The sequence below is a fragment of the Triturus cristatus genome, chromosome 9 (genome assembly GCF_964204655.1).
Source record: "Triturus cristatus chromosome 9, aTriCri1.1, whole genome shotgun sequence".
Classification (NCBI taxonomy): Eukaryota; Metazoa; Chordata; class Amphibia; order Caudata; family Salamandridae; genus Triturus; species Triturus cristatus.
In genome coordinates this window covers 57,516,214-57,532,749 of record NC_140592.1, presented here as the reverse complement: position 1 = coordinate 57,532,749, position 16,536 = coordinate 57,516,214, and the positions used below count along the sequence as shown (strand labels likewise).

General features: G+C 46.0%; 1 protein-coding gene across 1 annotated transcript in view; it reads right to left on the bottom strand.

Annotated features, from left to right (window-relative positions):
- RUVBL1 (RuvB like AAA ATPase 1) overlaps positions 1-16,536 on the bottom strand; it is a 140,025-nt gene that overhangs the window by 111,266 nt on the left and 12,223 nt on the right. Inside the window, exons 2-3 of the mRNA XM_085624400.1 lie at positions 10,369-10,455; positions 7,552-7,684 (exon numbers count right to left, since the gene is read on the bottom strand). Of these exons, the coding sequence (XP_085480526.1) occupies positions 7,552-7,684; positions 10,369-10,455 (220 nt within the window). The remainder of the gene's footprint in view (positions 1-7,551; positions 7,685-10,368; positions 10,456-16,536) is intronic.

Here is a 16,536-nt window from a genome sequence, read left to right as displayed (position 1 = left end):
GGCCGTGTTTCGTTTATATTATGGTAACAGAAGCAGGACACCCCCGGCAGCTGTTCTTCAGATACTCATCGGGCCCACAAACTGGATCCGTGGTTCGTTTACTCGGATACACCGGAGGTAAACGTCCTAATGAGTACAACCAGCTTCGTGTTCGATACGCTGCACAACGTCCTTTTAGCCCGTGTGAACTTTATTTCAGTTTAGAAGTGGTGTCCTGGCCGGCGTGATAGCGATTTGCACAAGATCAAACTGAGACAGGTGGGGAGCCAGAATAAAAACGCAGGCTGGTCAGATTTACAGCCGATGAGCATTTGATAAATAAACAAACACTCACTTTCTGCCTATAAAATGGCCACAGTGACTCTAACGGTAATGTCTCGCACCCAGATCAGACGGTGCATGACACAACTAAGACATTTTTAGCGGTCCCCAAGCCGGGGGTGTGCGCACAGTAAGTACCGCTCTGAGGGGAAGGTGGCCCTGCACGGAGGCGGTAAAGGCGGCGTTTCAAGACAGAGAGGGGTTCGCACAGGCGCAGAGAAGACGGCGCTGCCCCGGGCACTGACAGGCGAGCGGGCATGCCCGTCTCAAGCGGAATTAATGCCACCGACCCCCTGTACAAATTAACCTCCGTTCAGTAGGAGGCTGCTCTAACTTTTTTCTTATGCTTTAGAAAAAAACTGTTGTAAAGAAAGGAGACCGTAAGACTAAGTCCTAAGCTAAAGAGAAGATCTTTATTGTGCCTCTTACACTAGCTAATTACAACACATACCTTTAGAGGCGCAACTAGAGTCAAATTTCGGGTGGGGGGGCTCAGAATTTTTTTCGGGGGTGGCTGATTCTTCAAGCAAAAGGCAGAGTGGAGCTGCAGGGGCTCTAAGCAGGGGGGAAAACCATCAAAGCCTCATTAACAAGCACAAGGTCTTTTAAAGACCTGTGAAGTGCTCGGGTGCGGCTGTGTGTGTGCCCGAGAAGCTGTCTCATCCCGGGCTGCCACACACGACGGGGGGGCTGAAGCCCTTTGAGTCCAATGGGCGTTGCGCGCCTGCATACCTTTCACTCTAATGCACGCTGGTGGGCATACAACGTGTGCTCCCTTCCTGCCACAACACCCTGGTCCCCGCCTGGGTTCCTAAATTATACATGTCTGCACTACATGATATGGACACCATAGGCTTGCGCATCACTAATCATTTCGAGGAAAACAGTAATAGAATGGGGCGTGTTTAAGTCTTTATATGGGGGGTGCATAAAAAACACAATATGGCGTAAAGCATGCACTACAGGCATAGATCCTCGAGCATGCCATATGAGTCGCGGAGGTGCGGGCGGGAACGGTTGCAAGAAACAAAGGTGACATTGCCCTCTTCCAGAGACAACATACGGCTCTGGAGCCCGGGCTCGGGACGTTAGATTATGCAGAAAATGTAGCTAGGCAACACGCAGAAGAGGACAGAGGGGGGCATGTGCTGGTGTGGTTTTTAAGGTCAGAAACCCCAAAATCCTACATGAATGCCATTAGGTCCCCCACAGAAGAGGTACTTAACACACAGGGGGACATTAACCAAACCTTCCCTGGTTACTAAAACTCACTATTCCAGTGAGTTAAGGGATGGGGGATTCCCTCTTACATGAATACCTGGACAGGCTACCTATTCCAAGTCTTGACCCTCCACAGAAGCACAAATTAGACTGAGTACTGTCAATAGATGAATTTTGCCTCAAAACTGAACAGATCGCACACAACTAAATTCCTGGGATGGATGGACTCCCAGTGGAGTTTTACTCCACTTACAGAATGACTATTGCCCTGAAACTACTCCAGTTGGAGCAACAGGCCAGAAACGCGGGCGTTGTATTAGAGTCCATGCATGAGGCAACGACAGTGGTCCAGCCAAAGCCAGGAAGGGATAAGTTGGAGGTGTGCTCACAGAGACAGCTGTACCTCCTCAATACGGATTACATAGTCCTTGGGAAGGTCATAGCGAATAGGTTGCTGCCATATCTCCCCACCCTGGTCCATCACGTTTGGACGAGCTTCATCCCGGGGAGGAATACATTCTTAAATCTAAGACACTACTTCAAACTCATGGCATTACCCAGATTGCTCTGCCACTTCTCGCCCCTCCCAGTCTGTGTGCCCAAGTGCTTCTTTAAGGACTTGGACCTCTCAGATGCAATTTGGGAGACCGGCCAGAAGAGAGTAGCGCTTAGTAAGCTATACACCCTTCCAGAGAAAGGAGGTTTGGGAGCACCAAATTACAAAATATACTATGCAGGAGCTCAATTGCAGTGACCGATGCACTGACTCTCAGAGGTCCCCAACCCTGAGCAGACGATCATACAGAGAGACATGGAGGGCTGTACTACAATAGACTGGCTGATGGATCACCAGCGGGCCGCGCTTCTGGCACACGTATGTCTAGCTCAAACGTCACCCGCTGTCATATTTGCTGAGTCTACCACTGTGATCGCTTCCGGCCCTCCGCAGAGTGACTAAATACCACAACAGACCACAGAGAGAGGCTGGCCTCACCACGTTGGGTGACTTCTATGTACATAAAACCCTGCTGACCTTGAGGAACTCACAGAACAGTACTACATTGAGATGGGCCAGTTCTTGTCCTACAACGCTCTAACGACCATAACAGGTATACTATGGGGGACACAATGAATAGAACCCGAACCCATCCCACCCTTGCAGACCCTACCGACACATGGCAGTGATAGACTGGTGATCTTGGTGCTGTATAGAGCGCTACTGGATACTCACACCATGCTATTCATACTATCAAGAGCAAATGGGCAAATGTAGAGGGTCAGGAACTCACAGAACGACAGCTGCCCACTGCACTTTAAGAAGTGCGTAAAGTGTCCACAAATCCCTGTCTGCAGTATACCCAATTTAACTACTTGCGTTAGACTTACCTTACCCCTGTGCATATCCATGGCATGTTTCCAAAAGTGGCCCCTAAATGCCCATAATGCCAATGGCCAGAGGAGGACTTTTAGCATATGGTATGGGCCTGCCCAATCATTGGACATTTCTGGAAAGAGGACCAGATGGACACTCCTGGTTGACCACGTGTAGTGTATCCTAGGTATCTCAGTGCGCACATGCAAGAATAAATAGGTCATAAAATGCACTGACCTAGCTTATGATCTTGCAAAACCCTGCATAGCGATGTCCTGGAAATCCCTGAATGCCATCTCTACACAGCTCTGGCTATGGGACTGGTCTAAATAGGCGTCTGCAGAGGTCATGGCCTGGCACTCACTGATAACACGCCAAGGGCAAACACCGCAATGGGAGGCTTGGGACACGTACTAGGAAAAACTGTCAGCAAAGACAGTTGAAAGAACCCCATAAGGGAATAGACATCCTTCTCAACATCTGAGACCGCTGTACTAACCACTACATCCCTTCCCACACTATAAGAACATACCACATCAAATCTGGCCAATATGCTTACCTTCCTCCTCCTCCTCCTTTGCTCCCTTCCTCGGGGTGGGTCTATGCCCAAGACACTATCATCCTTTCGTCATCGCCACAACATACTTACACATCTTGATGGATCATGGGAACTGTGGGGGCACAATGCCTCCACTGCAGGAGATGCTAGCTTTGCTCCACGTATATACAGTTACACCTTTCAAGCCCCAGATAGGCACTTTCATAAATTAGTAGAAGTAAGCGGTTAGTGATAGACATACGTAGATCCGTTATCCACCAATAGGACAGCACGAAGCACATCTGCTGACCAATATGGATGCTGAGAACCAAATGAAGTACTGTATAAATTATATGCCCAACATCGATGCAATTTATCTATGTTAACTGCGCTTATTGCATGATTTCACTAGAGTAACCTACATGCTTGTTCCATCAACAATGTATGTATACTTTGTGTTCTAATAAAGAACTACTTGGAAAAAAAATAAGTCACCCCTATGCAAGCTTTGCAGCCCACAAGTTAGGAGGAATGGAATTTAAAAGTGGGACATGTAGAAAATTTATATTGCCGTGTACTTACGGCGACAAAGTCCAAAAAGGTAATTTCACTGTGGAAGATCTGGCTGCCATGTGTGTCCTGCCAGGTTTTTTAAAATAAATATCAAGGGAAAGTAACTTTAAGAAAGTTACCTTTTTCTTGTGTGATGTTCCTAGAGGCAGATTTGAAGCAGCTCTCCTGATGTTGTCAGCCAGATTAGACTTGAATGGGTTTAAAAAAAAGGAGCGAAATGCCCCCCAGGAGCAAACAATAGGCTGACCGGAATGTGCAGAGATGACACTTCTGAACTCCACAGAATATGAAGGGTACGGGCATCACTTTTGACACTGCAGTGTCAAATCCTGCTTGACAGGTCTGCTAGGTTCACATATTACACTTCTGGCATATGTGAAAGGGAGACAACAGGATCCCAGGGCAATATTTGAGTATCAAGCCCCCAAATCCCAAGTTTAGTGTGGCCAAATTCTTTCACGATCTTGGGTCTGTTTGCAGTAAGACAAACAGCAACTACTGAAGGAGGTTAGGGTTGACCCCAGAAACTAGTTTTTGGCATAAATGTGCCATCTCCAGGCACCCACCTCACAACACTTTATAGACCTACAGAATATCATAAGATGACTGGATAGGAGCTCTATGACCTGAGAGGAGCCCTGAAGGACTAGACCAGCTCCCTCTTGTATCCAGGACAAAGCGCAAAATAAAAGTGTGAGATATCTGCACCTGTTTATCATCAGCGTTCCTGTACCAGTAACAAAGGGAAAACAATGCCTAGAAACCTCTAGACCTTGAAAAGAAATTGCTGCCCCATGTTTTACTATCGACCAAATGGCAGTGCTCAGGAAGAACCAATCCGTAGGCCTTTGCTACCACATACCCTACAGAATTTCTAAAGGTAGCCTTGTGTCCATCCTCCTTTATTTCAGTGTCTAGATCCCCACCCACCAGTCACATGAATGCAGGCAATACACTTCTACTGTGTGGGGAAGCTACATCAATACCCAATCTTGTGTCAGGCTAAACCATGTGTCTCTGGTCATTGTATGAAGATTCTCACCACACACCAAGCTTCCTTTCTGCACCTGGCCTGAGAATGCCCCAAAATTGCTGAATAATGGACAGCAATACACCATACCCTCCAACAAATCACTGGGCACACCACAGTATAGACGTCAGTAGTCAGTCTTTTGGGATACTCTAAGGAGGAACCACCAGAATATAGACGACTGCTAGCCATGCTTTTCTTACTGTCCAAACACTGGGAAGGGAGTACCACACCACAAGTAGAACACTGGCTGCGGGATGCAGCCTACTGGGAGCTGATGACTGGGATGTTTGGGAACCACTCCTGTCATTTCTAAGACTAAGATACAGCACTACTCCCAAGGAAACACTGAATAGTAATTAGGAAACCTAGATCAGAGGAATTCAGGCATGGATGGGAGAAGTAGAGGGAACAAGAAACTTTGTTATACGAATACAAACCAGGGGAGATGGTGCCTACCGAAAAGGACCTTTATAGAGATGCCAACTGTGTGACAAGCAAGTGTAAAGCCAGACGAGAAGCAAAATATAGCAGGATCCCAAGACACTAAATGTGCATGAAATGCCTACCTCTTTCCCTCCCCCACTCAGCCCCCCCAACCTTATATCCAAGTTGTCAACCTGCTCTTTAAGTTTGTATGGTTATTTGAAATGACAAAAAAAAAAAGAATTCTCACCACACACAGTGCTATACATGTAGGACACACATTGCACACAAAGGCACTCAACATGGAATGTCAGCACAGGAATCTGAGGTTCACAGAATATTACCGGGGAAAGGCCGAAGTCTGCTGCACAAATACTAGATTAGCTTGACTTTAGGATAAAAAAAAAAAAAAAAGACACCCGTTTCATATGCAGTCAGGCACTCAAGGCGGGGGCAGGAATACACACCATGCAGGGGCCATTCCCATCCCAGTAAGGGGGTGTGGGGAGGTGAGAACTTGACAACTGAGGCCAATAGTAGCAACAGCAACAAGTCTTGTCATTGAGAAAAACAAATCCCTCCCTCCCTTTGGTTTGACCAGCGCTTGTAAAACTGATGTTTTCAAATGTAGAGTAATGAATGTACAGGAGGTGGAAAGTTTACCCTGAGAGAAACAAAAACCCAGAAGGCTACCCAAGAAGAAAAGTGAGGGAAGACACTGCAGAGCGACATGATAGAAACAATAGTCTCCATTACAGATACATCCCTGTCCTACCCGTGACAAAGACATCAAACAGAAGGAACCAGACCAAACTTAGGGTCCTTTCCTAGAGGTCAGCATAAAAAAAGAATGTCTCCATTGAATCTCCCCTTGCTTCTGAAAAAACACTCAACAGTTGGTATTTTTCAGACTACAGAAGCCATTCCAGTCTATAATTAGTCAAACTTTGAATTACAAGTAAAGTGCTCTTGATAAAGTGTCACCCAAAGTATCACACATAACGCCATCAAATATTACACAAACACAATGAAAACACAGAAATTACACACAAGGAATCTGAAAACCTGTCAGGTATAACCAACTGTCTAACTAAGCAAAAAAGGACTAGTGACAAAAAAGTTGCCTTCACCCTTCTGCAGTATGCAAAATATAATACAGGGTATTCTGTAATCCCTTTATAAAAGGAAGTCTATTTTCTTAATAATCGGAAACTAGTGACGCACCCAGTCGCTGATTATAAATACAAGATGTCAGAACTCGACTATCATAAGTTATTACAGTCGAGTTCTGACCTCACAATGCCTGCTGCAACAGCCAACAGCAGAGGTGAAAGGCAGGTCAGGTCACAGAGCATAATTGAAGCAGCTGTTTAAAGCAACAAAAACAGAGAATTGCATTTCTTTCTTCTGCTCTACTTTAAAAACTTACAATGACAAACAGGGAGAATATGTTTATGTTTTGCACTCCTTAGATAAAGAAAGCTAGAATCTTTCTGGACGCTTCAACACATTCCAGGCTACTCAAGATTAAAATTTAAAAACATGACTTGTATTGAACCCGTTTCTAATACCTGTTTTATATGAAAGAGCTACGCACCAAGGTTTCAAGTGATTTGTGGGAGAGATGGCGGTGTGACCATGTATTACTATGTAGAATATGGGATAAAGTACCCATTGGTGTACATGATGAGGATATTGCAAGTCACCTTGGAGTATGAAAATCTGACGTGTTACCCTATGTGGTTATGGAACTCCCTGGTGACTTGCAATATCCTTATAATGTACGGCAGGGGGTACTTAATTCCTTATATTAACGTTAACACTTGTATTGCAAGTTTATTGAAAGCACTTTGCTTGTGAGTCAATAATAATAATCATCACTATAAAGTCTCACATGAAAAGATGACCAACTGATCTTATTTTGCTAGGAATAGCACTTACAAGGCTCATTCATGAAAATTAAGATTATTGCATTAACCAGCTACAGAAAAAAAGCCAAGCAAGGAGGAATCCAGACTTCCAACTCTCACTAAGTTTCAGAGCCAAAGCTTGCCCAGGAATGTAACTCACCAATAGCACGTCTGAAATTTTCCATCAAGACTTCAGTTTTCTTGATCTCTGTGGAATAAACTTCACTGCCAACCATAGGACAGAAAGGGACTTTACTGCCCAGCTCCTGGGCAATTGCAAGAGCCAAAGCAGTCTGTTGATGACAATGAGAAAGGAAAACAGTTTTACTCAAATTAGAAAATTTGAATACGCCATCTTGAAAAAAGATCACATTACATCTGCACTGCTAGAGTAATTTAGACTTCTACGAATGCATTTTAGTCGTAAAGGGAGAAGGGCTTGAAAAAGCACTGTATACGTCCCAGGTTGTAAAATTTGCAGTACACGAGAGAAAAACCAATCATTTCACACTAATAATAATCAGGGTCAAAAGCAGATAATGAAGCGATGGATGAGATATTGCTACTAGCAAAGGCAAAACATTTACTCTTATGAACTGCAAGAGGCCCTGTTAAATTCTAGATGCATTGTCAGCAACTGCAATAATAAAGGGGCAAATAAAGAGGAAATGACAACTGGTATGGCTTAATTGTTTTTATGTTTTGAAAAGAGTAAGCTTAGTGGGGGATAGAAGGTCAGTTAGGTAGCCACACAAGCAATTTATTTGCCATTGAGTGAGTGGTTTGTGGTACAGTGCATGCGACACTATACAATGTTTAAATGGATAGAGGTTTGATGGTGTGCAGTTTGCCCATGACTGGGTGGCAAGCTCATGTTGCAGAGTGCTGAAGTGTGCAGTGAGAGGTCATATCTATGCTATTGACAGACGAGCTAAAACTGCATACATCTCATCCACCGAGGACTGCCTTCCATCCCTCTTCCATTCCAAATCAACTAAGGACTTCGTGGTAAGCCTAGACAAAGCTGCGAGCAATATCTTGACATTTGTGAAGGTATTCAAACATATTTTGAGTACATCCTTAATCAAGTACCCTAGCTACAGAGACCTGGTGGGGTTGGGGGTGCGGGGAGAATATCGCCCCTGAATCCTAACTTTATCACAACAGCAGTCACAGATATCCTCACAACTGCATCCAAGATGAGCCCCTCATCTCACCACTTGAAGCGCTCATGAAGGTGATGAAAATAACCAAGCCATAATGCCATTATCTATAGTTTATACAGTGGTTTAAAAACAACAACTCAATTTGACCATTCCATTTAGTCTAACTCAAATAAGGTCCTTATAGCCAAGGTACTGAAGCATTTAGTCAACTAGCAACTAAAAAGCATAGGCCGAAACGACATATGGTATGAGAGTCTGTGGTGGCAAGCCCAGAGGGCTGTGAACTCTGAAGAACCAAGACCAGCTTAGAGCTGGAATGAAGGGCTTCGTTGATCTCCTGATGAGTTGCTATGGTTCAACCGGGACCGCAACTTGACTTTCAACTTCTCCTGTGGGTTTCTCTTGGCCAAGAGGGTGAACCAGAGAAGTGCGGCAAACGATGCAGTGATGCGGTCTTGCGTCATCAAGGACAGCCTCCCAGCTGTGCACTCTCGGATTTAGCAGATCATAGGATTGCAGTCAGTGTTTGTGAGTCAACAGTTGCGTGATTTGCAGATTCCCACGACTGGTCAGCTGCATTGTCCCAATTTGTATCTACCCTGCTTTCTTACTTTTTACATGATGTATGAAATAAAAACAGAATGCAAGAAAAAATCCTGTAGGCCACAATACTTGCTGTTTAGAAGAGATAAGGAATCATCACAGTTTCTCTGCAGAACATTAGAGGAGCGGGGGCAAAAGCTTTTAAAAACTACAGTGCATGCTGATCTTACAACAAAAAGCACGAGCATGGAAACAGTTATAAGAGCAGGTGGGAGCAAGGCGCAGAGCCCGGCTATATGCATTTCAGATGTGGCTCAAGTAGACAAACTATGCTCCAAAACGTTTGCTCTGGAATGCACTGGAAAAGAGGCAGAAAAGTTGCTCGATGGGCTAAATGCCTTCAGAGAGTGCACCAGAGACTGTGCTCTAAAATGTTATTACAGTTTGAGTGTTGTACCTCACTGCGCTGCTGGTAAAATAAACTGCTAGAATTCAACGAGGGGCTAAACAGTAGCTTCTATAAAGAGCAAATGCCCTGCCGTCAAACATCAGGATGCTTCTGTGGTGAAACAGTAAAAGAGATTTGAGCTTGGCTGATGGTCACAAGAGGTAGCTGTACACATCATTCCTGGAAAGGACAGATCACCCTTATCCCTTTCCACAGTGACTCTAGCTAGTGAGACCTATGTTGGATGTCAAGAGTAGTCTGTCCCAGCGGCATTAACCCCTTCGGTGCTCATGACGGAACGGTTCCGTCATGAGCCACGGTTGAGCTGTGCTCATGACGGAACCGTTCCGTCATGACCACGCCCGCGCAAGATTCCGTCAGCACAGCGGCGGAATTTGCGCAGCATGGAAGGGGTTAAATTAAGAATGGAATGGTGGGTTTTAAGGGATAAGGCATTTAACAAATGTTCCGAGCACAAGGTATTCTCCGACAAATGACAACCACCAGGAGAACACTGGGTAGAAGATGGAAAGACGACCTCTTGAGCTCCACAGATTTACAAATTGCTAAAATATCTATTTACACTATTATGCACTTGGATTTTTCTCTGGAATGAGGAGCATGACCAATGAGGCATTTATTGTTCTTTATTCTTATATAAAAGTAAAAATATTTTAAAATATAAACAAAAGTTCCTTGCATTCAAATTCATGCCCAACTGCCACACCATTCCGCCTTAAACACTGCACTTAATTTTTTTTCTCTGTGCTCCACAAATAAAAATCTCTCAAAGGAAAAAACAAGAAAGTGGAATAAGTACCTTGCCAGTGCCAGGAGGTCCCGCCAAAAGCACGGCTCTGCCCGCCATTTTCTTGCTTCTTATCAGCTCCACAATAACACCACATGCCTGGAAGTGAAACCATCAGTACATTATAAGCAAAACACACTAAGTGTACATAGTTGAATCTTTTATACTGTTCTTAATATAGAAAAGGAGACCACGATTTAACACCCTTTGGTATTCTATTAGAGGCTTAGTAGCATTCATATAAATATGAAAAGCATGTTATACTCAGGGCTTCTAGAATTTTGCAATTCTGCAGCTTCTGCATTTTTCACATGATGGATTTGCCGTATTTGCCACATAAACCATCATTTGCACATTTTAACAAAAAAAAATTGTTACCATCTTACTAAAATGTGGCGACACCAGTGGCTGCGCAGCAAAAGGCACTTCGCAAAGGTCGACTGTTCACCTTTCAGTCGTATATTGCTGTATTTGGGTGTTACACTATTACTGAGGTGAAACCCTCGTCTGTGCAAGGTGTAAAAATAACAAAATAATGAACTGATACTATCACAAAATGTGCCGCATTATGTCACATAATTTGCATTTTCTTGCCGCATCAACTGCTGCAACATAATGTGGTCCTCCCTTGCTGCATAATTCCAGTGGCCAGGGTTGTACTATCTACATCCCGGCCTCCGAGATGATCAGCCAACTTCAAATGCAGGTCCTCATACCATACAAAAACAAGCATTGGCATAGCCAATAGGTCTCGCTTTTGGGACCTTATAAATATTTAGTTATGCAGCACAATATCCTTGGTGCAACAACATTAACTGTTGCATGGGTAAACACCAGGGCTGGACTGGCTACCAGGCGTTTTGGCATGGTGCCGAGCTGGTAGCTGATGTCACTGCGATGGGGGCTAATACTGTTGATGGAGACCTAAGTGTGCTTCGAAATAAACAAAGCAAAACGAATTTCGTTCAGCACACGCAGGTCCCCATCAACGAAATCAGCCCCCAGCTCGGCAGCATGCCAAAACGCCCGGTAGCCAGTCCGGCCCTGGCAAACACTTATAAGCTCCAAAAGGCGAGACCTATTGGCTATGCCAATGCTTGCTATAATTTCTCTTAGTGATCCAATGTGAGATTTGAGAAGCCAATAGCACACTTCCTTAAGAATGTCCAGCAGACGTAGAGAGAGTATGTGCAAATCCAATTCGTTGCTCTTTCTTGGGAAAAAGGCAGGGCCACCAATACTAAATAATCTCATAGTTCAGACAGTAGTCCTTCTCAACAGGATTAACAGTCAGTGCTCAAATATTTCAGCTATATGTTGGGGAACATATTGAAATAAGAGAAAAGTTGCTACCCACACAAGCGAAAAATAAAAACTAGGACAAGTCAGTAAGTAGAACAAAACTTTTGCCCAGTGTGGAACTGGGAAAAGACAAAGCCCACCGCTCTTCAGCAGTCAAACGTGCATGGCTCACTTCTTCACATGCTACGTATGAAACAAAAAGCCAACCCAATGAGTAACGTCAAAACTCAAATGTGTTCCACAAAACTCTTTTTCGCCCTCACCCTTCTGCAGCACTGCGCAGACTATACACAAGACAAGATATTGGCAAAAAACAATGAAAACAAAATGAAAGTCATGGAAGTCAAAAAGAAAATGGATTTTGTCAGAAAAGAACTAGGTCCACCAATGTGTGCTTGTTAGAAGGTGGTTCTGACACTATGGGCCGCCCGGATTTTTCGCTTTTTGAGCACCTAATTGTTGAGCTTTTACTGTGGGGGAGCCTCATAAGTTGGGACTCACCCACAGTGAACTCAGGATGTAAGAGACTGCATGGGGATTTTACTGTTGTTCCCCTGGCTTGACCTGGCCACGGCGCAGCAGCTGGAGTAAGGGACACCGGGCTGGTTACATGCAGACGCGTGTGTACATGGAATAGGCTTTATAGGCTGGAAAGAAACATGCCAGGGAAAGTCAGTGTGTTTTACTGTGTTTTCACTTAATTATTCCCCTAAGGGAATGTGGGGTCTATGGCTAGATTAACTTCCGTTAGGCCTACAGATTCCGGACACGCACTTAAGTCCAATGTAGCGAAGGTGAAAATAAGTATTCTGCAGAGTCCAAAGTCATATTTGTACTGCTTTTGGGTCATCCAGAACTTTCATATTTCTCTGAGCCAGACATTACCAGACCCAGGCTGAGGGCGGACCTCAGCTGGATGGATTGATAACCTTTCTTCCACTGAAGAGAAGATGGGTGGGGCTACAGGCCAATCCATCATCCGCTGTCGCTGGGTGCCAGGCACCAGGTTGCACCAAGGAGCGAAGGAAGCTTGGGGGGGGGGGGGGGGGGGGGGGGGGTGCTTCCGAGACATGTGGCAGAAACCCTGGACGACGCCATTTTGAACAAGCTCAGAGGCTGGACAAGAAGGAGGGAGCAGGAGCAGGGACGAGATGTGTCGCTGTTTGATAGGACCAACAGAGACTTCCTGCCAGCCCCCTACTCAACTTTTAAAAAGTGCTTGCACAGGAAGAGAAGGTCTCTCTGGGGTGTGGTCTGCTGAGGGTGAAGGCGCTGGAGTCTGGCGCAATGGGCAGTTGGAAGGAGAGACCCCCCTGACTGCCCCCAGGGCCCTATCAGAAACCAGAAGAAGAGCCCAGGACTGGTGCACAGAAGCAAGGGCCTCTGCGCAGGGAGAGAGGCCCAGAAGGCGAGCCTGGCGAAAGGCTGGCGCAGGGAGCCAGTGAAGACAACACACTGCTGAATCTACCCTCTCAGAGACCCAGAGGGCAGAGGAGAGTGTTCCCAGTGGCTGGGTCTGGTAAAGAGGAGCATGAAGCGCCCCATAATGCCTCGCCAGGCATTTGGAAATCTGCCGTTTTGGTGCTTTGTGGCCCCCAGAGGAGGGGGTCACCCTCACGGAAGACAGCACACTGCTGATACTACCCCCTCAGAGACCCAGAGGGCAGAGGAGAGTGTTCCCAGTGGCTGGGGCTGGTAAAGAGGAGCATGAAGCGCCCCATAATGCCTCGCCAGGCATTTGGAAATCTGCCGTTTTGGTGCTTTGTGGCTCCCAGAGGAGGGGGGGGGGGGTCACCCTCACGTGTGAAAAGGGGTGCAGGGGGGCTGCAGGAGCACCGCAGTCTCCCCAAGCATAAAGAAGAACAGTCCACCCCTAAGTTTCACGGGGCATCTGAAAGAATAACCCCTCAAGGGCTCAGCCAGCCTTTAACACCTTCTAGGCTGGAACTTATGTTCTACAGCTGAGGGTGTACTACGAAGTGCATCATGGAGTGAAGGGCTGAGTTGGGGATGTCTGGAGAAGGGCATCCCCAGGAGGTGAAGTGGTGTAATTGCACCGAAATGCATTTACTATTGGTTATTTCTTTTTAGGTGGACTGAAAGTCACATGTGTAAAGTACCTGTGTAAGGTGATGTTAAGCTAAATGGAGTTATGTTGCCGGACGTTCCTGCTAGGGGGTCTGGCTGTATTTACGTAATCCCATGCTTTTACCTGGGATTCCTTTTAAAGTGAAGAGGTGCACTGCAGGAGAAGTGTAGTTGCCAGGAGTACTTCTTTTGAAGGGACTGTAAGTCCCATGTGTAAAGAGATGTCATAAGCCAAGTGGGGCTATGTTGCCAGACAGTCCTGCTAGGGTGTCTGGCTGTATATGCGCAATCCTGGGATTTCATCTGTGATGCCCTTAGGGGCTGTAATTGCAATGCATTCAAATGATCAACCAAGGTGATGAGTACTGTCATTCTAAAGTGTGCGTAAACATGGATTCTTGCTGCTGCGCTTAGGTGAAGACCCCAGACTGCTAGCCCTTAAGATATAGAGGTGCATACTTTATGGTCAGTAGGAGATGCTCAGTCAGGGTCATCTGTCACCAAGGCAGGTTTACCCCTTTTTAATGCTTGTTGAGGTAATGGGGTGGGTCGCCACTGGGATGGTGCCAGTGCGCAGGGCCCTCGCTCCAGGTTATGTTCAACTAACTGCATTGGGGGCAAGTTGATGTGCATACATGGGAGAGGTGGTACTAGACCCCACCCCCCTGCGGGAGGGGTGGAGATGTTATGCAATGTCACAAAGTAATTCCAACAGCTTATGTATATTTGTAAATTGGTGCATAGTATTGAGTGGTGTGTGTGTTTAATAAATGTACTCTTACAAAGTGCAGACTGGACAATCAATTATTGAGTGTTATTTTTGTGCACCTGCAAATGGCGATTACTAGCCCACACCACCTCCCTTGAGTAAGCCTCAGACTGCTCTGCAACGCTACCCTCTAAGAGTCAGGCGCTACAATTGGGTGTTTGGTTCCCAGTGAAGGACAAATGTAGCCATGTTATTTGTGCAGGCCTCACAGAGGCTGCCACGTTTTTCAACAGTGCTGTCAAAGGAAGTATTAAAAAAAAAAAGGGATGTCTTGCATCCCAATGATGAAACCATCAAAATGCGGGTCTGTGCCGTCAGAACACCTGGCCATCAAAGGGCCCAAGTAAACTGGGATGCCCAATCAAACCCCGATTTGTGCAGGGGTTGCAAGTGAAATATGTGCAAAAGTTTACTGCAACGGAATGCACCCTTTATTACATTTCAGCATGTCAAACCTACCAGAATCTAAAGAGTGACAGAATGGGTTGTCTCCAATTTTCAAGCAAAACTTAACATGGACAATAACCATCGCATCCAATAAATTTCTAACAACTCTAAGTTAGAATTTATCAGCTACGATAAGCATCCCATGCACCCATGGTCCCCACAATGAGGCCCTATGTAGGGAAAGAAGATCTCCTGGCCATGCAAGAACCACTTGGATGCAGCTCATTGGACCTCAGATTTACTCCAGGGGACAGCACGCGCAATCACTGCACTAGTCATGCTCGGTGTTGCTGCTGGACTTAAGCATGCCTTGTGAATACCTCTGAACAGGACAGTTGCCTCTATTACTACGCTTAACTTTCTAGCTGACAAGCGCATCTCTGGGAAGAAAATGTAAAAGGTGGGATCAATACTTTCATTAAATGTGCTCTACACCCTACACCAAAGTCAGCAGGCACCTTAGACGAGCAGCTACCAGTAAAGCGTGAGATACCTATAGGGGTGAGTGCATTAATTGAGCTGCAGAGATGAAATCAAGGGATGCATCCATGCGTTCATTGAGAAGGAATGAGGGCCCTGCAGTCTTCTGCTGCCTGTCTGCATTTCAGCTCACACCATGAACCCAGGGAGGCATCATATTTGGGTGAATGTTGTGTTCTGGCCAAGCAGTTGTGCAGTGCGCTACCTTCCTCACAGAAGCCTCCTCTGTGCTAAAACTCCTGATGGCAACTTTGTCTCCAGACTGTGGAGGAGAAGCAATAGGGAAGTAGCCAAGTCGTTATAAATTCGGCAGAGCCTGTCATACATCACTCCCCTTCCGACTGAGGGACCACTTCCAAATGACTTTGCTATGTCTCTGGTTATAAAATGTTGGCCAATCCATCATGGGGAGTCGGCTCCCTAATGTGGATATACCATCACTGATGACGTAGTCTACCACTCAGAATTTCTGACAAGGGTAATGATGTGATTAGGGTTGGACTCCACGTCCCGTCGTGTGTGACAGCCCGGCTGAGACAGCCTCGCAGGCTGGCGTCCGTCTAATTGCAGCCGCACCAGAGTACTTCACGGGTCTTTAAAAGACCATTTACTCGTTAATGAGGCTTTTGTTGTGTTTTCACCCCTTCTTACAGCCACTCTGCTTATGGCTGGAAGACTTAGCCCCCCCCCCCGAAACGTTTTCAGCCCCCCCCCGAAATTTGGCTCTAGTTGCCCGCCTGCTTGCAGCCTACCACTGTGTGAGCGAAGTATTCTCATGGAATTACTCGCTATGAATATGCCAGCAGTTATTCAGTAAAAACAAATGTTTATATGCATGTGTGTTCGTGGTATTTGCATACCGCAAACCTCGCCAAAAGGCAGCATGACAATTAGCAGATTAGCTCGCGAAACTATTGCGGGATCTGCATAAACAGCGAGCCAGACTTTCGAGGAGATTACTAAACAAGTGGCAGTGCGGCCGCGAAAGTGATCGCGATCAAACTGCATCGCGGTCGTGGGGGCGCAAAAGTGAAAGTAATTGCGGTCAAGCGCGGCGCGCGCGCCCGCGCACATGCACTGTAGCTCTAGGCTGG